We start from the raw sequence: 26,380 nt of genomic DNA, 5'->3' as shown, positions 1-26,380 counted from the left end.
GAAGACACAACCGCTGATGGGGTCTCACAGTTCATTGACAACTCAACATCTATATTAAAGGCCAAAATGTACACCTGTGTGTGTGTGTGTTTGTGTGAGTGTGTGTGTTTGTGTGTGTGTGTAATACCTGTGCTCTGCTGCTGGAATGGAGAAGCCAGCCATCGGGCAGCTGTAGTATCTCTGAGCCATCAGCAGCCCAGCTACTGTGTCTGTACTGCAGAAATTAACCAGATGAGCTGCTCCACCTAATGCAGCAGACTGGAAAGTAAAGGTGGAAATGATGAATCACTTTGCTGTTGAAATTGTTTCTTTGAGTTCAGTTCAAACACATATACACACCCTTTAAAAAGGTCAATAAAAGGGTAATTACATCCTGATTGTTTCAGTAGATGAGGGATGGGACAATATATCCACCGCATCTCTTTCAACTGCACCTTGGCTAAGAAGATGATGGTTTATTTGAATATATATATACAATATATATATATATCTATATATATAGATATATATATACTCTCCGGGAACCATCACCTTACCGTGGTGGAGAGGTTTGTGTGTCCCTATGACCCTGAGGGCTGTGTCTCAGGTGAGGGGCCAGACTAAGAATGGTTCAAAAGACCCCATGAAAAATCAAGGAAAAATGTCACGCCGGTGAGGTAATGTCTCGTCTTGGGTTTTTGTCTTGTCATTTCCTGTTTTATTTTGAAAATAACTCCCCTCTCGTTTCAGGTCACTTGCCCTTCCTCATGTGTTCCCTGGTCTGATGTCATCCCTGATCCCTGATTGTTGTCACCTGTTGCCCATTATCCCTCTGTGTATTTAAGTCTGCGTCTCCCCTTGTCTTGTGCCAGTTCATCCTACGTTTCTCGTCACGTCATGTTCCAAGCCATCTCAGAATCTAAGTTAAGTTGTTTTTACGGCAGTTTATGTTTGAAGTCTTGTTTTCCTCCCTGTGGAGTGATTTTTTGTTTGTAGTGTTAGTTTATTTTTTAGAGTTAGTCTTTTCCTCCTCGGTCTTTTGTTTTGTACTTTTGCCACCTGTTGAGTTTTTTGAATAAAGCCTTTTAAAACTGCCTTGTCCTGCGTCTGGGTCATCCCTCCTCGTCCTGACAGAACGAACTGGCCAGAAAGGACCCAGCAGAGGCAGAGCAGCAGCCGCTATGGACTCAGCAGTTTTTTTTTTATGTGGCTCTACATATGAACTCCGGGAGGTGACTTACCGGCTTCAGTGTCTCCAGGCTGAGCACAGGCATGCTAACAGAGAGGAGGAGAGGCAGACAGCCCTGGCGAGGGCCAGGGAGCTAGTATCTACCAGCCCGTGGCTCAGGGGCTCGTTGCCTGCCTGGGTGAAGGGCTTTCTCTCAACCCCTGAACCCCGGCCATCCTCTACAGCCATGCCACCAGCCCAGGCCTCAGCCACAGCCAAGCTACCAGCCCAGTCCTCAGCCACAGCCACGCTACCTCTGGGGACGTGGAACGTCACCTCTCTGTGGGGGAAGGAGGCGGAGCTTATGCAGGAAGTGGAGCGCTACCAGTTAGATCTGGTGGGGCTTACCTCTACGCACAGCCTCGGCTCTGGAACCGTTCTCCTGGATAGGGGTTGGACTTTATTCTTCGCTGGAGTTGACCAAGGTGTGGGGATACTCACAAATCCCCAGCTGAGTGCCGCTGTGTTGGAGTTTACCCCGGTGGACGAGAGGGTCGCCTCTCTACGCTTCCTAGTTTCTTCTGGCTTTCTTACAGTGCAGACGCTTTTGCTCTCACCTCTGCTTGTGATTTTCTGCTGATATTTTTGCTTTTCTTTTGTGATAAATTACGAGCAGCGGCTCCTGGACACCTATACATCACTGGAACTATACTTTTTTCGTAGCCACAATTAACATTTTTATGACCTTCTTAGTATTGCGCAAGCCTGACCTACTGATAGCACAAGCCTGAGACGTGACACGGAGCTAGGGTTGCACGGTATACCGGTACTAATTTGGTACTGGGGTACTGAGGCATTTAAAACGGTACTATATTGCATTTGGACGGGACCGGTACTAGCAGCGCCGGCGGAAGCGCCCGCAACAGCGCGGCGAACTCGCCACGTGACGTCACCGCGTTGTAACTACAGCTGAGAGGACGAGGAGTGAGCTGGAGCTTGGGGAGATAAAAAGAAAAAGCAAGCAAGCCGGAGGAAACAGCTAGCAAGTGAGCGAGCAGCGTGGACTGGAGCAACAAACGGAGCAGGAGGAAAGCTTGGAGAGAGAGAGACTGAAAGAGAGAGAGAGAGAGAGGGGAGGGGGGGGGGGGGGGTGCACGGAGAGGAGAATGGCTGCTGCAACCATCACCACCCCGCAACTTGTGGACAAACTAGGGGCGATATGGCAGTACTTTAGCTTAAAAACAAATGTGCAAGGCGAGGCAGTTAACGTCGATGCACCACTGTGTAAACGGTGTTTAAAAGCATGCATGGCTAACGGCGGAAACACCTCCGACTAGCCAAACACTTAAAGGACAATCACCCAGACCTGCACACTGAGCTCAGGGAAAGACAGGTCATTTACTCAGGAAAAAAAGCCACATTCAGTGCTAAAAGCAAGCGCCACCCCCCTTCAGTCTTAACAAAAATTAGCTCTGGAAGAAAAAAAAATAAACCTGGTTTATTTATATTATTATATTTTATATTATTGTATTTATATTTTCACATTTTTAAAATTGTGTGCATTAGAAAAGCTTGTCTTTTTATTTTATTTAGGCTACTGATTAATATGTTATTGTTCTACGATTTTCTATTAAAATAAAGTCAGTAATGACATTTTTTGCATTCTCTTTTTATTTGAAAAAGTCGAAAAGTACCGAAATACATGTTGGTAAAATGTTGGTATCGTGACAACACTACACGGAGCTAAAGCTAATTAGTAGCAAGATGCCTCCCTTCTCTGCAGACGACTACCACAAATTTCTACAGAAGATTGCAGTACTGGAAACTAAAATGCACAGGTTAGAAGTGAATGTGGAAGTAAATGGACATTGTGGGAACGACACCACTTTACCTTGGATTCAAAACAGTGGACAAGATAATGCTAACACACTGCTAGTTAGCACTACAGAGGAACAGGAGGGTTGTGTGCAAGGGAATAAATCTACATGTTATCGCTGGAACTCTCTTGGTGCCAAGCCTAAAAGTAAATATCCTCCCAGAGAAATGCAAGGGCCATTAAAAAGCAGAGCCCAGCGCAGTGAGATTTGTGATGCGACCGGCTGGCCTGCTTTACCATCCAGGCATAGCACCTCTTCAACCCCTGCTCCTAGCAGGACAGGGCCCTGGACAGCTGCTAAAGGGAGAAATAACAACAAACTTCCTAACTGTGCAACTGGAGAACAGATTTTCTCCCCTGCTGCAGGATCCAGGATCCTCGTCCAGCAACCTGGATACTTTTTCAGCGACTCAAGACGGGGTAAGAGCCGAACAAGCTGAAAGACACTCAGAGAGTAAAAGGCTACAGGGAAAGCTAACGACTGGGCCTGAGACTCTGATTGTGGGTGACTCTGCTGTCAAAGATGTGAGACACTTCTGCAGTAAAAACACCAAAGTGTTATGCTTCCCCAAGGACATGGTGTCTGACATGAGAGAAAAAATCATGGATATCGTGACTGAGCACCCAACGCTGAAAAACATCATGTTGCACATGGGTCAAATGATATTGTGAAACAGCAGTCTGAAGTACTGAAGCAAGACTTTACTGATCTGCTAAACACAGTCAGCTGTCTGAATATGGAGGTGTCCATCAGTGGGCCCCTGCCACCAGTCGGAAAAGGAGTCGAGAAATGCTTGAGACTTTCGAGTCTGAACACATGGCTTTCAACTGCATGTGCCGTCCGTTCAGTTCATTTTATGGACAATTTCAACTTTTTCTGGGATCGCCGACATCTTTTTAAAGCAAATGGACTGTGCCTAAATAGGCTGGGAATAAAACTTTTCATCTCCAACCTATTTTATCACATGCGTAACCCACCTGTTCCCTCTGCCAAGGACACAAGACAGGAAGAAGTCAAAACAAAACATGGCAAAAGCCCTGAAAGAGAGCCTGTTCAGCCCTCACCTGAAGAGAGCTTTGACCATGTCAGTCATCAGTGCCAAGAAGAAGTGTCCCCACCTCCCACCTCACCAACAAATCCACCTTCCTCCCCTCCCCAAACCCTATCCAGGTCACCTTTCTCTACAGCCACCCTTTCCCCCTCCTCCCCTCTCATGGAGTTCACTGACCAAATGAAAGAGCTGGTCACTGCTGGGACCAGATTCACACCCCGTCCTACTCCCAGGTTCTGTCTCTCAAATTGCCCACTGCATCCTCCCCCACCTCCTCTTCCACCACTGGTGCTAAGTCCTCATCCAGTTCTGGCAAAATCACAAAAGGCACGACCTGCACCACCCCCACCTCTACCAAGGACAGCAGAATTATCTTCTGTCTCCAGTGACTTAATTTACTTGTTTGCAAAATACAGCAAGCTCTAACTGATATGTGCTGGGCTCAGGCTACAGGACGGATCACACATGACTTTTTCCAGGATAAGTCAGGGCCCTATACGCTGGTAGCTTCCTCAGTTCCGGTCTTGATAAGAAATCTAAAAAGGCTTAGCAAGAAGCACCCAACCTATTCTGCAAATTTATCAAATCTAGCATCCATTCCTCATCAACCACAGCCAGTCCCAAAACATTGGGAAGTTAATGGTTTTAACACACTAAAGCTAGCTTTATTAAATGTCAGGTCTCTGGCAGGAAAAACATTTTTAATCAATGATTTTATTACAAAGCACAATCTTGATTGTTTGTTCTTAACTGAAACCTGGTTAGATAAAAATAACAGTGCTGCTGTTCTTATTGAATCAGCTCCTCCCAACTTCAGTTTTATGAGTGAAGCTAGAGTGCATAAGAAAGGAGGGGGAGTGGCTGTTTTGTTTAATGATTCTCTCCAATGCAAGCAGATATCTTATGGAAACTTTGCATCCTTTGAATACATGGCTCTTCAGCTGAATTCTTCTTCCCGAGTTATGTTCCTAAATGTCTACAGGCCACCTAAATACTGTGCAACCTTTTTTGATGATTTTTTTTTAACTACTGTTTATAATCTGTATTGACTTTGACTGTGTGGTTGTTGTTGGTGATTTTAACATTCATGTTGACAAACTCCATGACAGGGGGACTAAAAAACTGTGTTGTGTCATTGATAACTATGGACTGTTCAGCATGTGACAGAGCTAGGGTTGCAAAATGGAAACTTTCCACTTTTGAGCCTGAAGCACAAAGACTATTGTAGGCACACATTTGAGCTTCTGGACTAAACAAAGTGAAGTAAGTTTTGATACTATTATAGGGAAATATATTTATTACAGCTCTAGTCTACGATTTTAAAAGTTTGAAAAAAAAAAAAAAGCACCACACACACACACACACACACACACACACACACACACACACACACACACACACACACACACACACACACACACACACACACACACACACACACACACACACACACACACACACACACACACACACGGCATTGCATGAACATTCCATTCCATTTTTGAATGAGTGGAGTTGGGAGTATTGAACCTAACATTCCTTTTTTTTTTACTTCACCCATGAAACAACTAATTAAAACATGTTCTGTTCTACTTTCAAATAAATCTGTTGAAATATCTGTTGAAAACATTTTGTATGGATGTTTTCTTAAGACTTCTGTTCATATTTATGCTTGGATATAATATATTCCCAGTTAGTTCCCCTAAATTTCCATTAATTCCCATGGAAAGTTTCCAAATATGGAATATTTCCAAAATTCCCAAGCGAGACTTCCCTGGGTGACGATGTAGGAGAAAGCCGCTCGAAAGAGGTCTCCCGATTGAACTGTTAGTATATCCCTGTAAACACCACAATTTAGTCGGGGAAGTTGCGAATTGCAGTTTAAACTTAAACCCAGTCGTGAAATGACTAAAACTAAAGTGAGTACTTCTAACTGTCCAGTCACCCGTGGCGTCTCCGCGGCGGCTACTGTAGCTAGCAAACTTGCTAAAATGGCGGCCGCAAGCCTGGATACCAGCGACACACCTGGTCTCGTCAAAGCCTCGCCGGACATTTTATCAACGGACCAGCTGGTTTCTGAACTGGAGAAACAACGAGCCTCGCTACTGAAGGACATGTCAACCTTAATCCAGGAGTCTGTTAAACCATTACAGTCCTCGGTGGACGCACTTCGTGAGACGGTGAATCACTTTAATGGCCGCCTCGTTGCTGCAGAGACCCTGGCCGGGGACAACTTCGAGCGCATAACAAGCACGGAAAAAACAGTGAAGATACTGGAAGCCCAAAACAAGTCTCTTCAAGACCGCCTCGACGATCTGGAAAACAGGTCCCGTAGAGTCAACCTCCGGATAATTAACATCCCTGAGGGCAGTGAAAAGGGACGGGACCCGACCGAGTTCATATCTGATCTGCTGATGGAAAACCTCGGCCCCGGCATCTTCACCAGACCCCCGGAGCTCGAGGGAGCACATCGCTCCCTTGCCCCTAAACCTGGACCGGGAGGCAGACCCAGGCCTTTTGTGATATGCTTTCATCGTTTTCAGGAGAGGGAGAAAGTGCTTCGTTGGGCCAGGCAACATGAGCTTAAGCACCGTGAAACAACGCTCCGGGTGTACCCAGACGTCAGCGCCATTACTGCAAAGAAACGAGCCGCTTTCAACAAAATCAAGCAAGCTCTCTACAAGAAAGGAGTTAAGTTCAGACTTCTCTTCCCTGCTCGTCTGCAAGTTTCATACGAGGATGAAACGTTCACTTTTGAAACTCCGGAGGACGCACACGCATTCTACAACGAGCGAGTGATGGATAAAGAGTGAGACGCAGTAAGTGTTCCCCGCTGTCGCGCACACTTGGGGTTTCCCCCCCCCCCCCCGCTTGTTTAAATGAGGCTGTCTACTCCTGCCACTGTTTGCTGCCCTGTAGACTGACTGTTTTGCGGACATCTTCAATGAGAGACATGGTAACCATGGAAACGGGTAGACACGTGAACTGTTTACTTTGATCGTGCTCCAGGAGCCTTGTGCATAGACTTGCACTTTGCACCATTACGTTGGGGACTCTTTTTCCTTTTTTTTTTTTTTTTCCCCCCCGACTGCGTAGTGTGGGAAACACTATCATGTGGTGGCATCACTATCTTTTTTTGTCCTAATTTTGATGGTAAACATTTTAAGTTAATCTCAGTGAGTCCTTTGTTTGACTGATATGCCTCAGATACACTCGTGTTTACCATATGTGAAACATTGCTTTATTAGACACTTTATTTTATTATTTATATATTTTCCTCTATCCTCTCTACCCCTTTCTGTTTCTTTTTCTGTTTTGTGGCAGAACTTAAGTAGGATGTTTTTTGTTTTTTTTGTGTGTTTTTTCTTTTTTTTTTATTGAGGAAGATATTGAGAAATCTCACTAATGGCCTGTTCTAGGGCTGGGCGATTAATTGAATTTCGATTACGATTACGATTTTGGCTTCCCTCGATCATGAAAACAAGATAATCGTAAAAAAACGATCATTCTGCCGCACGCCGTGTCTTGTATGGTAAATGTAGCGAACCCTTCCATCCCCACCTGTGCACTCCGCTCCGCCCCGCCCCTGCCTAAAAAGTTTCGCTTTCAGCCATGCCGGTGCGTATTGCCAGTAGGTATTTGGGAAGAAGACGGTAGAAAATGGCAGAAAGGCAGCCTTTGGTCGCGAAGAGAGGGAAAGCAACTTCTGTGGTGTGGAAACACTTCGGTTTCGAGGCGTCTGACCCGGAACAAACAAAGATATTGTGCAAGATATGTCACGCGACCGTGTCTGCCCCTCAAGGGAACACGACCAATTTATTTAATCATTTGAAGTCCACACACCAGTGTTAATTTCGTTAACAAAAACTATGACGAAATATGTTCGTCAAAAGCATTTTTCTATGACTAAGACGAGACGATGACGAGCTAAAAATAGATCCTTGATGATAAAAACTATGACGAGATGTCTGCTTCGTTTTCGTAAACGAGACGGGACGGGACTAAAATGTTTATGGTGTGTTCTACGGACATTAAAAAAAAATGCGTTTTTTTCCTCTTAAACTAGAGAAACGGGCCTAAACAACGGAACCCTGCTTGTCCATGTGAGCGATTTGTTTCTGACAAAACAAATGCGTAAAGATGTGACTAGATGTCTCCTCGTCTCCGAGGCGCATTTCTCCGTTTTGTTATGTATATCGATCAGTATTTTCATCCGCCATCTTGCTCGTGACGTATAGAGTCACGTTTATGCATCGGACGCTCGTATTGGCTCCCATAGCGGCTTTTACAGCCAATCGGAAAGCCTGATTTACGTTTGGCCATGAGTCGTTGTTTGCCCAAACGGGAGACACAGAGGAGTTCAGAGCAGAGCAAATGACGGTCAAAGAGTTATTGAAGTGATAGAGAAAGTTAAATACATAAATGGCACAGAAGAAGTACACTATATACACACATATTTAGGGCAGGGAGTGGAAAGGACCATTCCTTTCCTTTCCATTTTATATAATATATTTTTCTCTTATTTATTTGCATTTTTCTTGTTTTTCAGTTCAAACTTATCGTGTTAAAAGAAATACCAGAGTTCAAAGTTCAATAAATGCTTGTTCTCAAAGCAATGAATAATCGTCTTTAATAATCGTGATTACAATATCAATCAAAATAATCGTGATTATGATTTTTGCCATAATCGAGCAGCCCTAGCCTGTTCACCTTTGGTAGGCTAAATGTCATGACTAATGTTGACTTTCTATAATCTCAAGTCGTTCTTTAAAACGTGGTGTATGTTTTATATATTGTTCATTTGGATGACCTCTTGAATGAGCGAAGGTTATGGAAGCAGAAGGTGTTATCCTGTTGGGATCGAAGATGTGGATGAGTTTGGTTTGTATACGGGAAAGGGTGGGGGGAGGGAGGTGGGAGGGAGGTATTCTTGTATATGTGTTTTTGGCCTGTGTTTTTGTTTTGTTTTCCCCCCTTTTTCTTTGGCTCAGGAGTTGCATCGGCCCGTGGAGAGCTCCTTGTTTCTTTATGATATGATAACTCTGGATAAGAATCTTCGCTTTATCTCTTGGAACCTGAAGGGCGCCAACCAGCTCATTAAACGTAACAAGGTAATGACGCATTTAAAGCAACTCAGGGGTGACATTTTCTTTTTACAGGAAACTCACCTCTGCTCCTCAGAGGTTAACCGTATTAAGCGACCTTGGATAGGGCATCTATTTCATTCTAAATTCCCAGTAAGGGCGAGGGGCGCAGCAATCCTCATACATAAAAACGTTCCGTTTGAGTTGTCAAACTCCATTGAAGACCCTAATGGTCGATTTGTAATTATTTCTGGTAGTCTATGTGGAATCCCTGTGGTAATGGCCTGTGTTTATGCACCTACATGGGATGATGATAAATTTATTACAAGCTTTTTTTCCTCCCTTCCTAAAATTGATGACCATTACTTAATAATTGGTGGCGACTTCAATTTGATTCAAAACCCCTCCCTAGACAGATCCTCCTCTAATCCTCAGGTGTTGTCCAAGTCAGCTAAAGTCCTTGACACATATAGGACCAGTTTAGGTTTATTTGACCCGTGGAGAGCTAAATCCCATTCAGACAAAGCTTTTTCCTTTTTTTCCCACATGTCCATCATTCATATTCGCGGATAGATTTTTTTCTCCTGGATAATTATTTTTTACCAGAGGTCCACCCATGTGAGTACCATAGCATTGTTATCTCGGACCACGCCCCTGTATCTGTGGATATTAACTTTCCTAGTCGGGTCCCCCCCTCCAGACAGTGGAGACTTAACTCTTCTTTGCTAGCTCAAGCTTCCTTTAAAAGACTTCCTTCATACGCAGATCTCCTTGTTCTTTGATACTAATGATTCTCCAGAGATCTCTAGATGTACTTTGTGGGAAACCTTTAAGGTGTTTATGCGTGGGCAAATTATTTCATATGTTTCATCCCTAAAGAAGGCAGAAAGGGTGGAGTTAGAGACACTCACCAAAGAGATATTTAAAATTGACAATTTGTATGCTACAACTCCAACCCCTGCTCTTTATAAAGAACGCCTTCAGCTTCAGTCTAAATTTGATTTATTGTCCACCAGCAAAACACAGAAGCAGTTATTCCTCGCTAAACAACGTTTCTTTGAGACTGGAGACAAAGCAGGAAGATTATTAGCGCATCAGGCACGTGCAGCCGTACTGTCCAGACTGATCCCCAAGATCAAACCCACGTCAGGTGAAGTTACCTCAGATCCTATCAAGATTAATAAGATATTTTGTTCTTTCTATTCTAACCTTTACTCTTCACAATGCCCTTCAGATGTTTGGGATGGAGACAACCCTCTGGATAGGATTGTTTTTCCTAAAATAAATGAGGATTTGTGTAGGGAGTTGGGAAATCCAATTTCGGCCAGGGAAGTACAGGAGGCGATTATGTCACTCCAGAATGGTAAAACCCCAGGCCCTGACGGGTTCACGGTTGAGTTTTTTAAACTATTTTCTGCTACCATTGCTCCAGCCCTCCAGAGAATGTATAATGAATCCTTTGCTGGGGGTCGCCTACCTTCCACCCTGTCGGAGGCCTCTATTTCTCTGTTGCTTAAGTGTGATAAAGATCCTCTTTTGTGCGGTAGTTACAGGCCCATTTCGCTCTTAAATGTTGACCTAAAGATCCTGTCATCCTAGCCCAACGCCTACAACAAGTCCTATCAAATATAATATCTACTGACCAAACAGGTTTCATGCTTGGAAGGCACTCATTTCATAACACAAGGAGGCTCTTAAATATCATTAGTGCTCCCAGCTCGAATATCCCGGAAGTGATTATCTCACTAGATGCAGAAAAGGCCTTCGACAGGGTGGAGTGGAGCTTCCTTTTTTTTTTTTTGCAGAAATTTGGCTTCCCCCCAGAATTTATATCTTGGATCAAATTGCTTTATGCCAACCCAGTCGCCTCCGTCCACACAAATGGACTCCAGTCCGCCCCATTTCCACTCTATCGTGGAACCAGACAGGGCTGCCCTCTTTCCCCCCTCCTATTTGCCATAGCTATTGAGCCTCTAGCCATCTGGCTACGTCAGGAGGGTGGGTTTGAGGGCATCACCAGAGCTGGTACAGTCCATAAATTATCTTTGTATGCCGATGACCTCCTTTTGTACATGTCTAATCCAGCTGCCTCTCTCCCTGTGGTTCTAAATATCTTAGACAGATTTGGGTTGTATTCAGGTTATAAGCTTAACCTCCACAAGAGTGAACTTCTCCCCATCAATCATCTGGCCAGAAATATACCCCCCGATTTTTTCCCTTTCAAATATGCTACTGATGGATTTAAATACTTGGGGGTGCAGGTTACTAATTCAATCAATCAACTTTTCTCCAAAAATTTTGCTCCTCTCCTTGAGAGGTGTAAACAAGACTTTGACAGATGGTCTGGTCTCCCTCTATCCTTAGTAGGTCGTGCTAGTTTAGTTAAAATGGTTGTTTTACCCAAATTTTTATATCTATTTTCACATATCCCTGTCCTTATTAAAAAGTCCTTTTTTAGATCGCTTGATCAATTAATAAGCTCCTTCCTCTGGGGCAAAAAAAACCCACGCATTAGAAGATCAGTCCTGCAGCTCCCAAAGGCTCTAGGTGGCTTAGCGTTGCCCAATTTCTTACACTATTACTGGTCCTGTAATGTTAATAAACTTTTATACTGGATTAACAACACAGCAGATGAAGAGCGCCCTGCTTGGGTAGATATGGAACTAGCATCCTCTAAACTTTCCCTTCATTCCCTGGCTTGCTCCCAACTCCCCTTGACTGCCTCCAATTTTACCTTAAACCCAGTAGTAAGTAACTCCTTAAGAATCTGGATTCAATTTAGGAAAAGCCTAGGCCTCCATAGAGCCTCAGACCTCTCCCCCATTGTAAACAATCACCTATTTCTGCCCTCCTGCACCGACTTGGCTTTTAGGACTTGGTTTGACAAAGGGATAACTAAATTCAGGGACCTTTACAACCAAGGGACCTTTATGTCCTTTTCTGAGCTCTCAACAAAATTTGACCTGCCTAAATCCCACCTTTTTCGTTTTTTCCAGGCAAGGCATTTTATTCAGAACCAGAACCCCAAATTTCCTAGTCGCCCCCCTGAAACTTTGGTTGACTCATTACTGGCTCTTGATCCTAAACAAAAGCGGCTAATTTCTAATATTTACGGTCTCATTAATTCTGCTATTGACACCCCGGTCCCAAAGAGTCATGGGAGCAAGAGCTTGGGACCACTTTGCCCGATGATTATTGGCAACAAGTTTTACGGTTGGTTCACTCCTCTTCAATCTGTGCAAGACACGGCCTCCTACAGTGTAAAGTTGTGCACAAAGCTCATTACACCAATTTGAGGCTATCTCGGATTTATCCCAATGTAACTGATTCATGTAATAGGTGCAAACAATCTCCAGCTGACCATTCCCATATGTTTTGGTTCTGTCCCAAGCTTACCATTTTTTGGTCTGAAATCTTTAATACTCTTAGCACAGCATATAACACTACTATATCTCCTGATCCTCTCTTGGGCCTATTTGGTTCCCCCCTGCAGCCTCTTGCCTCTCAAGTTTTCCGTACTGTTCTTCCCTTTGCCACCCTGTTGGCTAGGCGACTCATACTTCTTAATTGGAAACACCCTCAACCTCCATCTCATAGTAGGTGGGTGAAAGAAGTGCTACTGTCCATTAAACTTGAAAAGCTTAGATTTTCCCTCAATGCTTCCTTAGGTCATTTTGAAAAGACTTGGAAACCTCTCTTAAATCATATTGAATCTTTGACTTCTCTGCCTGATTGTGACGACTGAGCCCCCCCCCTATTTATTTATTTTAATTTCATTTATTTTATTGAATTATTGTTGGTTTTTTTTTTTTTTTCTTCTTGTTTTTAACATTTTAATTTCATTTACTTGCCTACCTTATCATTTTCCTTATTCATGTATTTGTTGTATGTACTCTGTACTGTTTACATGTTATTGGACTCATAGAACTGTTCACCTTTGAGTGGGTCGGGATTGTGGGAGGGGTAAAAAAAATGGGGGAAAATGTTGGAATGGAAGTCCTCTATGTCACGCTGTACTGATGTGTTGCTACCTGTGGAATTGCTTCCAATAAAGAAAGTTATAAAAAAAAAAAAAATTCCCAAGCTTAAGTTCCCGTGGAAATTTACCGGAAACTTTCCAGAATTTTCCGCCCCTTTGCAACCCTAGACAGAGCCCACTCAAAACAAAGGTCACACCCTGGACTTGATCATGTCCAAAGGTTGTTGTGACTGACGTTGCTCTTTCTGATCATTCCTGTGTTTTCTTTGAGAGTGCTATCTCTGTGCAGACAAATGTTCAAAGAAAAGTAATCAAAAAACGGTATATCACAGAAAACATCTGTGAAACATTTACTCAGGTGTTCTCCTCCACACCCTCCCTCCCTTGGGTCTCAGTAAATGAGCTTGTTGACAATTTCAATGTGAAAATCACAAATATTATTGATGCCATTGCGCCCACTAAGCTGAAATTGGCCCCGGGCAAAAAAAAAAGGTCTCTATGGAGAAATGCCACGTTGGTAATAACAGAAAAAAGAGTGTCGGAAAGCTGAACGTAGGTGGTGTAAAACAAATCTCCACGTTCTTTATGATACTTAGAATCGACAACCTGGAACTGAGAAATGCAAGACAATCCTTCTTCTCGGACATCATTGCCAAAAACAATATTAATGGGCAAGCGAGGCTAACCAAGGTGATGCTGACACTTCAGAGCTAACGCTAACTAACCAAGCAACTATGGAGCAGATCTTAGCTGAAATAAAGTCTGTGGCCTCCCGGGCGAACCACATGGATGAATCAGTCGGCGCTCGCCTGGTGCACTGAGCGAAATAAAAGTATCCGTCGCCTCAGTGGAGAGCTCTTTATTGACTCTCTCTAACCGAGTGACGGACCTGTAAAAGCGCATGGAAGCGGTCGAGGAAAGGGTCTCCGCCACAGAGGACAGCCACGGTGCCCACGACACCTGCATAGTCGCCATGGAAATAACAGTGAAGCAGCTGCAACTGAAAATTGACGACTTAGAAAACCGCGGCCGACGTAAAAATCTGAAGATTGTCAACCTCCAGGCAACATCCCCCTTGCGGACTTTCTTCAGACAACATTACCGACTTTAGTCGGCCTGCCTGCTGATTATCCCTTGTTGGAGATGGAACACGGCCACCGAGCCTGGGCTCCCGCTGTGGCCCTGGACAAGCCCCCGAGAAGCGTCTTGGTCCGGTTTCTACAATATTCACAAAGAGAGTCTGTGCTCAGAGCAGCGATGAAGAAACGCGACATCCACCATGTTGGCTCCCAGCTACAGTTCTAAGGCGGCGAGAGTTTGACACCGTGGGGAAATCGCTGGCTCGCCATAACAAATACCGTGGATTTGCCTATCCAGCCCGTCTCTGGTGTCTCCCCGAAGGGCAAATTCGCCTTTTTGCTCTTCTGGAATCCAGGAATGCAGTTGCATAGTGAGCATAGAGACAAACTGTTATTCAATATCAAACTTTGGAGACTTTTCTACTGTAATGTTAAATCTTTATGCTCAAATTAAGATTATTATTTGATTTGGTTGTGTAATGTATATACTTAAAGTATGACAAAATCTGCAGTCTTCAATATTATGCTATCATGTTTGTTCATGGTTTAAGACATTAAAAGCTGCTTTCAACATGTTCAACTCACATTCAAGGACTTATTGCCTCTTTCACAAAAACTGTGCTACATTTGAATGTTTTCGTGAGGCTAAATTTATCAGTAGCATTTAATCACATGTAAATCTTTGGTAAATGGTAAAAAACACAGTTGAATTGCCCTGCTGTGATGTTTACTAGTAGGCTGTTAGAACATGCAGTACCAAAAACGGCCACAAAACCCCCACCAAAATCAGGATTTTAAAAAATCACTGCGACAAATTGAGGCAAAACACCCTCCCGATTTTTTAATATGATTTTAACAAGAATATGATCTTTCAAAAAAAGTAAGTTTGAACCTGATACTTGTTGTAAGTTTTTTGGAATATGGCTCTGAAGCTCTGAAGTTGGACATAGCACTGAATATATATATATATATATATATATATATATTCAGTGCTATGCAAAAGCTTAGGCACCCCATGCTAAAGTTGACTAAAGAGGAATAAAAATGATCATGCATAAAAGCATGAAATTTGGTATGCTTGTAGCCAAAGGCATAAAGAACAAAATTAGATGTGGAGGCACAACAAATTTTCAATATGGTGACCATTTTTAGAGATGGCCACTAGTGACGACTGTTTTTAGATTAAATTTCACATTAACAATGGATAATTGGTGATAGAAACATACATTTTGGTACAGTTATAGCCAAAGATATGGGGAAAATGTGGAGGGATCAAGACTTTTCAATATGACAAAAATTAGATGTGGAGGCAGGACGCATTTTGAATATGGCAGCCATTTTGAATATGGCAACCATTTTTCAAGATGGCCACCAGTGACAACTGTTTATAGATAGATAATATATAATAGATTTCACATTAACAATGGATAATATTTAATACAACATCAAATTTGATACCGTTATGGCTAAATAAACAAAAATATACATATGGACCCTCATAAATGATCAATATGGCAGTCATTTTCCAAATTGGCTGCCAGTGACAACTGCTTTAAGATCAATTTTCATATTAATGATGGATATAATGTGATGTTGATTTCAAGATGTTGACCAAGATGGCAGCCATCGAGCAAAGAATGGTAGTTGCAATAAAGTTGCATAGATTTCTCTGATTTGGATGATCTTTGTGTCATTATATTTTTCTGGATCTGAAGTAAAGTGAATGGACATCAGAATTGCTCAGAAGCTGCAATTAAAGACTCAAAATATGTGAGAGTCTAAGTAGGTCCAGCGCTGGAAAGTCTATTTAGCACTCCCCTTCACAGTAACAAAGAGCTGTGCATTCTAAGGCAGCTTTTTTGCACCTGCACTGCCTAACACAACCCTTCCTACATTGACAGGAGACAAGTTCATAGCTGGACTGGCTTGCATCCCGCAGGCATGTCCAGAAGGGTGCATAATAACCCTCAGATGTCTTTGACCAGCCCCATTTACATGGTGAAGGTAGTTCTGGTGTAGGTCCCAGCATCTGACCCCACACATGTCCTCCTTGGTAAGTGCTCTCTTGACATGTTCTTCTAGGGCAGCCTTCATCGGTGGGATAACTTCCTCATTGCAGTGTCTATTTCTGTGCATTGGCTGGTTCGGTCATATAGCAGTTGAAAAGACTCCCTGGTCCATCATTCTCATTCTCAGTTAATTCTCTTTCCCACTAAATATGGTGAATCTGCTAAAGTGAACCCAAAGAATACCTGCCACCTGACCACGCCTACCTTACCTGCTGGGTAAGGGGGCGGAGGCTATAAATTGTTTGTTCACCCCTCAGTTCGCCCTTTTTGCACTCCGTGCCAACAGTCCTGTGCATCCACGCATCTTATGTGTGCGTCTTCATGTTAACGTGAGTGGTCAACTCATTCATTTTTATTGTTTAAATTTGTATGCCTTTTGTGGGAGCTTTGCTGACATGTGCTCTGCTGCCCTAATTCCTTTGTTCCCAGACATGTGCCAAGAGCCATGTGAGAGGATTGTTTGTTGTTTGACTGTTTAGTCATGGGTTGTATAGTCATACATGTTTGTTGTGCATTATTTGATTGGCCGCTCCGTTGAATTGTAATTGTATTGTTCTTTTCTTTATCTCCTTTTGATGCAGCACATACATAAATGCAAATGAACAGTGGAAATAAAGAACCACAGACAAAGACCTCAAAGGAAAAGCAAAGACAAATAAAGCTGCTGGTGTTGCATCAAACCTTGCCTTCTCCTTGCCTACTTCCAAAACCCACTCCTTACTATTGACGTCTTCTGACCGAGACTCTGCTTGCTCACCACACACTCAGTCTCCCGAACCCCATCACCCTACAGTTCCTTCAGCAGTATAACAAACCTATCAATTGTAGCTATAACATCTTGCGGTTTGTTATCTAAGGCAGAAGATACTTTTAACAGGGCATTTGTAAGTTCTGGAAAGACAGTCCATACAGCCCATGCAGTCTTCTTTCCATGGCCAGCAAAGCTGGAGACAAGTCACAAGCACTTCCAGTGTTCCATGCACTGACCGGCTGCGACACTCTCATGCCCCAGTCCTGCTGCAATTTCATGGGCTGCAAGGTATCGAAAACCCTTTCCAGTTCCAAATGCCAACCATAGCTCATCTTTTGGCTGAAGACCCTGAACAACTGCCACAGCCAGTACCACAACATTACATTTACATTTAGGTCATTTAGCAGACGCTTTTGTCCAAAGCGACTTACAATAAGTACATTTGTCAAAAGAAGGAAACAAGGAAACCACAACGTATCATTGCTGATAAAGTAAGAGCTAAAAATAGAACGTGTTAGGTCCTCATCTGAGTAAACTAGTACTTCAAGAGCAACAGTGCTACGATCAGAGTGCTATAGGTAAAGGTTGTTTTTTTGGGGGGGGGTGTTAGTGGGTCATGCTAGTCGAGGTGAACTCTGAACAGGTGAGTCTTGAGCCTTTTTCGGAAAATGGCAAATGACTCAGCTGTCCTGACATTAGTCGGGAGTTCGTTCCACCACTGAGGCGCCAGAACAGAGAAGAGTCTGGACTTTGCTGAGCGACATTTGTTTGATTTCAGCGATGGTGATACCAGCCGGCCAGCTGAAGTAGAGGAGCGAAGTGCTCGCTTTGGGGCAACAACAACATCAGTATCAACAGTTTGTATCATGATTTTCTGATGGCCATTTCTTGCTGCATGGGCCACATGTGATAACATTCTACTATCAGCTTTCTCATGTGTACATGGAGCAATTGAAGACAGATCATAAAGTGGTGGCTTACTGAGGACATCTACATCATTTGTGACAACAAGCTGTTTGTCTTCCAGCACACATTTTATTTTGTGGAAATTTGAATGTACACATCTACACAGACTACCCTAACTCTAAACCTATCTCTAACCCTAACTGATATCCAAATAAGATAAATGCAATTGTATTGAAAGCACTGTTTTCCTAGGTGACCGGGCATTTTTGGTAGTTGGCTGCCATCTTTGCCACCATATTGAAAAAGGAGTAATTCAAATGAAAGTTCCCAAGTGCTATGCTTAGTAGATAAATCCAACATATATCATTTATGTCCATCATTATTATGAAAACTGATCTAAAAAGAGTTGTCACTGGCAGCCATTTTGTAAAATGGTCGCCATATTTAAAATGTATGATGGGTCCATATCTGTATTGTTTTTCCTTTGTGTCTTTGAGCTTAAGTACCAAATTTGATGCTTCTATCTCTTATTATCCATTCAATCCATCCATTGTCTACTGCTTATCCTGTATTCAGGGTCGCGGGGGGGGGGCTGGAGCCGATCACAGCTGTCATTGGGCAAAGGCAGGGTACACCCTGGACAGGTCGCCAGTCTATCACAGGGCTGACATATAGAGACAGACAACCATTCACGCTCACATTCACACCTACGGGCAATTTAGAGTCATCAATTAACCTATCCCCATCCTGCATGTCTTTGGACTGTGGGAGGAAGCCGGAGAACCCGGAGAGAACCCCAACCCCCCACTTTCTACGATATTAATGAGCTGGCATGCAATTGTTTTCGTGCGGTGAATCACGGCAACAGGTCAAAAATAAGCAAAGAAACGTAAATTTTCAGAAACGGAGAAAGAGACACTTGTTGGGGAGGTGGAGGCCCAGAAAATTATTTTATTTAGTTGCCACAGCAGCGGGATCACAAATAATAAGAAGCAGTGTGAGTGGCAACACATCAATTGTTTGAATTAATATATTTGGACTGGCGACGGCAGACTCGACTCACCCTTTCCAGTGTTTCCCGCAGGATTTTTTTCAGCAGCGGTGGTGTGGTCCCCGAACCCTCTAGGGGGGTCCGGGGGCATGCCCCCCCGGCCGGAATTTTTTTGTACCCTTTACATTGGAATGCATGAATCTGGTGCACTTTGAGAGGAGAATATGCACTTAAATCCTATTCAAACAGTCCTGTGTATTACTGTAGATGGGATTATTGGTGTTGTAACTTTGCCTTTTGTGTCTTCATTTACAGATTTTTATATTTTTGTATAGTAATATTTAACAAAAAATGCATAGTTAAAAAATATTAACTATGTTACATATATACATTGTGCACAGTGCATCCCTTAAGAGCTTGTACCAGCCTTTTAACCTCTGAGACCTAAGCCATTTTTTAGATGTTTTGGTTCGCCTGGATTTATTCTCTTATTAAGATTGCATTCATCACCCTTATAATGCATAGCTGTCAAGCTATCATTTATTTGGGTCACAACCTGGACTATCAGAATATGTGTGCTGCAGTGATGTCGTTTGAATGTAGGAAATTATCAATTAGACAGTAAAAAAAAAAAAAAGCAAATAATATCTCACAATTATTTATTGATATGACACAAAGAAGGCAAATTGATTAAGCTTGTTATTGCTTAAAACACTTCTTCTTAGTCTTGGGAGTCAAAAAGTGATTGAAAATTATAAAATAAATATAAGTTATACATAATAGAAACTATTCATGATCTTTTAAGAAGTCCTTAGGTTTTTTCCCTGCATTTATGCTAATGACCACATTAGCGATTAGCATAAATCCCTAACTAAAATACGCGATTTTATATGGCAATAAAGAACAACATCGGATCTAACAGTATGGATTCATTTTTCAAAGTTCCCGAAAATACACGCGACAACACGCACACGCACACATAGGCCTACACACACACACAATACTAGAGGAAAAACGGCACGGAGGTTGCGGTTTATAATAAAATGATTGGGCTCAGAGGGTTTTTAACACTGGTGGTCATGTAGCGACACATTTTAGCAACTTACTTTCTCTCTCTCTCTCTCTGTCTGTCTCTCTCTCTCTGTCTGTCTGTCTCACTCTTTCCTTCTTTCTTCGATCTTCCGCTTCACTCACTACTGCTAGAATCAATGTAACTTTGCAACCGTGTAGGGTAGCCTACTGCCAACAACTGCCACACTCGCTGTGTATTTTTCTTCTTTGATGTTGGTTATGTGACGATGTGCCGCGTGCTGCGCAATTGACGTTACGCGCTGTACATTTTCTAAAAGGAGCTACGTAAAAACATTTTTTTTTTTTTTTTTTTTAAGGATTTTTATTGCAGCGGCGGAGAAAATTCTGCAGCGGCGGCGCGCCGCTGCTGTGTGAACGTGGGGGAAACACTGCTTTAACTGATTGGGATGAGTCGAGTGGGTGAGTGAATCTTCTCCCATCTCTAGGCATGATAGGTCGGGGACCGAGGTGTAGTCTGTTATGTCTCTGGGTCAAGTCACCACAAGACTTTATTACCCAAAAATAGGGCTGCCAAAAAAATTCATACTCAGAAAATAATCGATTCGCAAGTAGAGCTGACGAGACAAGGCGGCGCAGCCAAGGCAACGGGACACAGCGTCCGCAGGAGAACGGCAATTGGGTCGTTTTACTTTCTGTTAAACTTGACAGTTTGGCGTGCAGTTGGCCGAGTGGTTAGAGTGCATGCCATGTACAAACATACGCACATACGCAGCCGACCCCGGTTTGAATCCCAGCCGGCGGTCCTTTGCTGCATGTCACACCCCCCTCTCTCTCCTGTATTTCCTATCTGTTAACTGCTAACTGCTAATAAAAGGCATCTATGCCACAAAAAATCTTAAAAAAAAAAAATAAAAATAAAAAACTTGACAGTTTGAGGTCATTCATTTCGTGCCTAAGATTAATTATTACTTAGCAAGAAAGCTACCACCTGTTGGGAACTCAACATATTAATTGGTAATGTTTTTGGAACGCCCCTCAATACATGGCCCACCTCAATACATGGCCCACCAGAATCCACAAGGGGGGCGCTGTTCGGCACAGAGAGCGACTCCTGACACGGCTCCTGTTTGAGTGATGTTTTTGTGATTTTTTTGTGTGTGTGTGTTTTTGGTATGTTTTCAGAGTGCTTTTGCAAACTTGTGTTGTCTTATCAGAATGTTGATGCAACAGTGCTTTATCTGGCCTGTTTATGGCTCACGATCGCTGGTTTATGGCACGCAAACGGACTATTTTCACAACCAGCACAGCCATTCACCTCCACGCCAGGTAGGCTCGCCTACTCACGGGACTACCTGTTGGAGCTGAGCCGCCTTCTGCCGCAGCCAGCGGAGGAATCGATTTTCGCTGAGAACATACCTCCGGAGCTACTTCGGGGACACAAGCGAAAGCTGATACAAAGGAAACAAGGCTCCAGAGGAGGAATACGGAACAGGCTGAGGAGGAGAGGTAGCCGGCTACCTTTACCTGCAATATCACTGTCGAACGTGCGATCGCTACGAAACAAGATCCATGAACTGCACACGTACTTGTCAGATCCAGTCTCTTCTGTTTCACAGAGACGTGGCTCTCTGAGGATGCAGACTTTCAGCTGGACGGATTTAACATCATTAGCTTTGACAGGGACGCAGCGAAAACATGGAAGTCGATTGGGGGCGGGCTCTGCATGGCTGTCAACAGTAAGTGGGCAACAAACGTCACAGTTAGAGAGATGGAGAGCTGCAAACACTACGAATTAATGACTGTGTCCTTTAGACCACATTATCTTCCCAGAGAATTCTCTCAGATCACAGTGATTTTAGTATATGTACCGGGGCCTGATTTTAACCTAGCTGCTGAGCACATTGCTGACAGCTATAACAGAGCTGTCAATCAGTCTGGAGAGCAGCCAGTGTTTTTATTGGGGGACTTTAACAGGTGTAACATCACAACACACCTGCCCAACCTTGAGCAATATGTCACAACTCCCACTAGATTACAGAACACACTGGACTTGTGCTATGGCAACATTCCCAATGCATGTATATCAAAATCCTGCCCACCCCTCGGCCACTCTGACCACAATGTCATCCTTCTACTGCCAAGATACAGGTCACAACTGAAAACAGGAGAACCCATCACAAGATGCATCAGGGTCTGGACTAAAGACACAGCTGAAACACTAAGGGGCTGTTTTGAGCTGACAGACTGGGATTTATTTTTCAATGACTGGTGATTTTAACAGACTAACAGAGGTACTGACGTCATATATTTTATTTTGTGAGGACTCTGTCACTCCCTACAAAACAATAACTATTCACCCAAACCATAAAAGGTGGATCACCAAGGACATGAAAATCTGCCTGGTCCAGAAGAGGAAAGCTTTTCAGCAGCGTGACAGGCTCAGAGTGAGGGAACTGGAGAAGGAGTTTAGGAGGAAAGCCAAGCTGGCTAAGATCAACTTTAAGAACAGGGTGGAGCAGAAATTGACATCTGGGTCATTCCGTGTCATTTCATCAAATGCCTCCCACCTGACCATCTTAGAATGTCCTGAAAAAATTTGAGTACAAAGACACACTTGTTAATAGGACAAATCCAAAATATTAGGTCTCTACTGTCAACAGTTTTCTCATGAAACGTCATTGAATGAAGGGTAGTTTAGACGGTTTTTGGCATCATACTCTGAAAAGCCATTTTTAAACAGCAATATCTGGAAAACTATCTCACCTGTGGCCTTCAAATTTTCTACAGTGTATATTTGTTACTAATAGCCTCCAGACATTTAATATCAGGGGTGTAGCTCAATGATAACCTAGTATGGTAGGTACTTAAAATTAGGCTTTTTGAAATAAAGTAGTACATTTGAAGAGTGGCTGAGCTCCCATTTTTGCAGATAAAAGACTTCTATCACTTCTGCCTCTATCTCTGGTGTTAGCTTAAACATTCTACAAAATATGGTCTCTCTTGGATTATTAGTTTCACAGATATTAAGGCTCAAAAATGGAAGTTAACACATCTTTGCCCAACTTCAGAGTCATATTCCAAAAAACTGACAACACGTATCAGGTCCAAACTTACTTTTTTTGAAAGATCATATTCTTGTTAAAATCATATTAAAAAATCAGGAGGGTGTTTTGCCTCATTTTGTCGCAGTGATTTTTTTAAAATCCTGATATTGGTGGGGTTTTTGTGGCTGGTTTTGGTACTGCATGTCCTAACAGCCTACCAGTAAACATCACAGGAGGGCAATTCAAATGTGTTTTTTACCATTTACCAAAGACTTACATGTGCCTAAATGCTACTGATAAATTTAGCCTTATGAAAACATTAAAATGTAGCACAGTTGTAGTTACAGAGGCAATAAGTCCTTGAATGTGAGTTAAACATGGTGAAAGCAGCTTTTAATGTCTTAAACCATGAACAAAAATAGCATAATATTGAAGACTGTACATTTTGTCATACTTTAAGTATATAAATACCACAACCAAATCAAATAATAATCTTAATTTGAGCATAAGATTTTACATTACAGTACAAAAGTCTTCAAAGTTTGATATTGAATAACAGTTTGTCTCTATGCTCACTGTGAGGGACATATTTTTCATCTTTTAGATCCAATTCCTTCGTCACATTCATTAATTTGGCAGTCAGTTTAGTAATTGTCTAATGTACATCTCTGCTCTGTTCTGCTCATCTTTTTTGATGGCATACATGTGCCCAGTTTCTGTAGAGGGAACGTCAAATCTTGCAATTCTATGCTGCAGTGGGACATTGCACATCTTCTCTTCTTGGCCAGTAGAAACTCTTGGCAGGGCCATGTGGGTGCATGAACTGAACCAGTACATCTTCATCTTGATCTGAAACATCTCTGATACTTCCTATCCACCATTTCTGATCATAACTCACATATTGTCTCATAGTGAGCATAGAGACAAACTGTTATTCAATATCAAACTTTGGAGACTTTTCTACTGTAATGTAAAATCTTTATGTTCAAATTAAGATTATTATTTGATTTAGTTGTGTAATTTATATACTTAAAGTATGACAAAATGTACAGTCTTCAATATTATGCTATGTTTGTTCATAAGACATTAAAAGCTGCTTTCAGCATGTTCAACTCACATTCAAGGACTTATTGCCTCTGTAACTACAACTGTGCTACATTTTAATGTTTTCGTGAGGCTAAATTTATCAGTAGCATTTAGTCACATGTAAGTCTTTGGTAAATGGTAAAAAACACAATTGAATTGCCCTGCTGTGATGTTTACTTGTAGGATAATAAGACATGCAGTACCAAAAACGGCCACAAAACCCCACCAATATCATTTACATTTACATTTAGGTCATTTAGCAGACGCTTTTGTCCAAAGCGACTTACAATAAGTACATTTGTCAAAAGAAGGAAACAAAGAAACCACGACGTATCATTGCCGATGCAGTAAGAGCTAAAAATAGAACAAGTGTTAGGTCCTCATCTGAGTAAAGTAGTACTTCAAGGGTAACAGTGCTACGATCCGAGTTTTTTTTTTTTTTTTTTTTTTTTTTGCGGGGGGGGGGGGGCGGGGGGGTCGAGGGAGGGTGTTAGTGGGTCATGCTATGTAGAGTCGAGGTGAAGTCTGAACAGGTGAGAGCAAATGACTCTGCTGTCCTGACATTGGTCGGGAGTTCGTTCCACCACTGAGGCGCCAGAACAGAGAAGAGTCTGGACTTTGCTGAGCGACATTTGTTTGATTTCAGCGATGGTGGTACCAGCCGGCCAGCTGAAGTAGAGGAGCGGAGTGCTCGCTTCGGGGCATGAGGTTTGACCAGTGTTTGAAGGTAGGCAGGTGCCGTTCCATTGATGGCCCTGAAGGCCAGTGTCATCGTCTTGAATTGGATGCGTGCTGCAACAGGGAGCCAGTGGAGGTCACGGAGGAGGGGGGTCACGTGGGAGAATTTGGGTAGATTGAAGATAAGGCGTGCTGCAGCGTTCTGGATACGCTGCAATGGTTTAATCGCATAGGCCGGGAGTCCGGCCAGGAGAGAGTTGCAGTAGTCAAGGCGGGAGATGACCAGTGCTTGGACCAAGAGCTGCGTTGCATCCTTTGTGAGGAAGGTCCGAATCCTGCGGATATTGTAGAGGGCAAATCTGCAGGATCGGGCCACAGCAGTGATGTTGGGGGTGCAGGATAGTTGGTCATCGAGGATTACACCCAGGTTCCTCGCAGTTGAGGAAGGAAATACTGTGATGCCCTCAACAGTGACCGACAGGTCCATGCGAGGGCAGTCTTTCCCTGGGATGAAGAGGAGTTCGGTTTTATTCAGGTTAAGCTTGAGGTGATGCGCAGTTGTCCAGACAGAGATGTCAGCCAGACAGTCCGAGATGCGAGTTGCAATGTGAGCGTCAGAGGACGGGGGAAAAGAGAGGAACAGCTGGGTGTCATCAGCGTAGCAATGGTAGGAGAATCCATGCGATGTGATAACAGAACCTAGTGATCTGGTGTATAGTGAGAACAGAAGCGGTCCTAATACTGAGCCTTGAGGGACACCCGTGTCCAGAGAGCAGGACATAGAGCCATTCCATGTGACCTGAAAGGTGCGGTTTGTCAGGTATGATGTAAACCAGGTGAGAGCAGAGTCGGTTATGCCAAGTTCAGCCAGAGTGGAGAGGAGAATTTGGTGGTTGACTGTGTCGAATGCAGCAGATAGGTCAAGGAGAATGAGAACGGAGGAGTTGGATGATGTTTTGGCGTCTCGCAGGGACTCGGTCACAGTGAGGAGGGCCGTCTCAGTGGAGTGGGCAGTCCTGAATCCTGATTGGTTAGGGTCTAGGAGGTTCTTCCGCAAGAGATAGGATGACAGTTGGTTGTAGGCAGCACGTTCCAAGGTTTTAGAGAGGAATGAAAGAAGAGATACAGGTCTGTAGCTTTGGATGTCAGTAGCGTCAAGGGTGGGTTTTTTCAGGAGAGGCTTCACGATAGCGGTCTTAAAATCCGCTGGAATGACACCTGAGGTGAGGGAGGAGTTGATCAGGGTGGTGAGGAATGGCAAGATGTCGTGTGAGATGTCCTGGAGAAGAGAGGAGGGAATCGGGTCAAGGGAGCAGGTGGTGGCATGGTTAGATGTAACAAGTGCGTGAACGTCTTCAGAGGTGAGGGGGCTAAAGCTGGTAAGACCATCCGAGTTGAGAGTTGGGGGAGATGTCTTCTGGGAGGGAATAGGCGTGAATGAGGAGCTGATGTCATTTACTTTCTTGGTAAAGTAAGTAGCAAAGTCATCGGCAGTAAGGAAGGAAGGGGGCGGAGGGGTAGGAGGGGTGAGGAGGGAAGAGAACATGGAGAAGAGTTTCCTGGGGTTGGAGGCAGAAGAGTTGATCTTTGCCAGGTAGAAGGCAGA

The 26,380-nt window shown here is 43.3% G+C and overlaps 1 protein-coding gene across 1 annotated transcript in view; it reads right to left on the bottom strand.

The window, feature by feature from the left end:
* Window positions 1–26,380, bottom strand: part of nampt2 (nicotinamide phosphoribosyltransferase 2) — a 58,712-nt gene that overhangs the window by 18,711 nt on the left and 13,621 nt on the right. The window contains exon 6 of the mRNA XM_084025707.1: window positions 128–258. Within this exon, the coding sequence (XP_083881833.1) occupies window positions 128–258 (131 nt within the window). The remainder of the gene's footprint in view (window positions 1–127; window positions 259–26,380) is intronic.

The sequence above is a fragment of the Eutrigla gurnardus genome, assembly GCF_963514095.1.
Source record: "Eutrigla gurnardus genome assembly, chromosome: 2".
Lineage (NCBI taxonomy): Eukaryota > Metazoa > Chordata > Actinopteri > Perciformes > Triglidae > Eutrigla > Eutrigla gurnardus.
The sequence above is the reverse complement of the archived record's forward strand: the minus strand, read 5'-3'. Positions and strand labels throughout refer to the sequence as shown.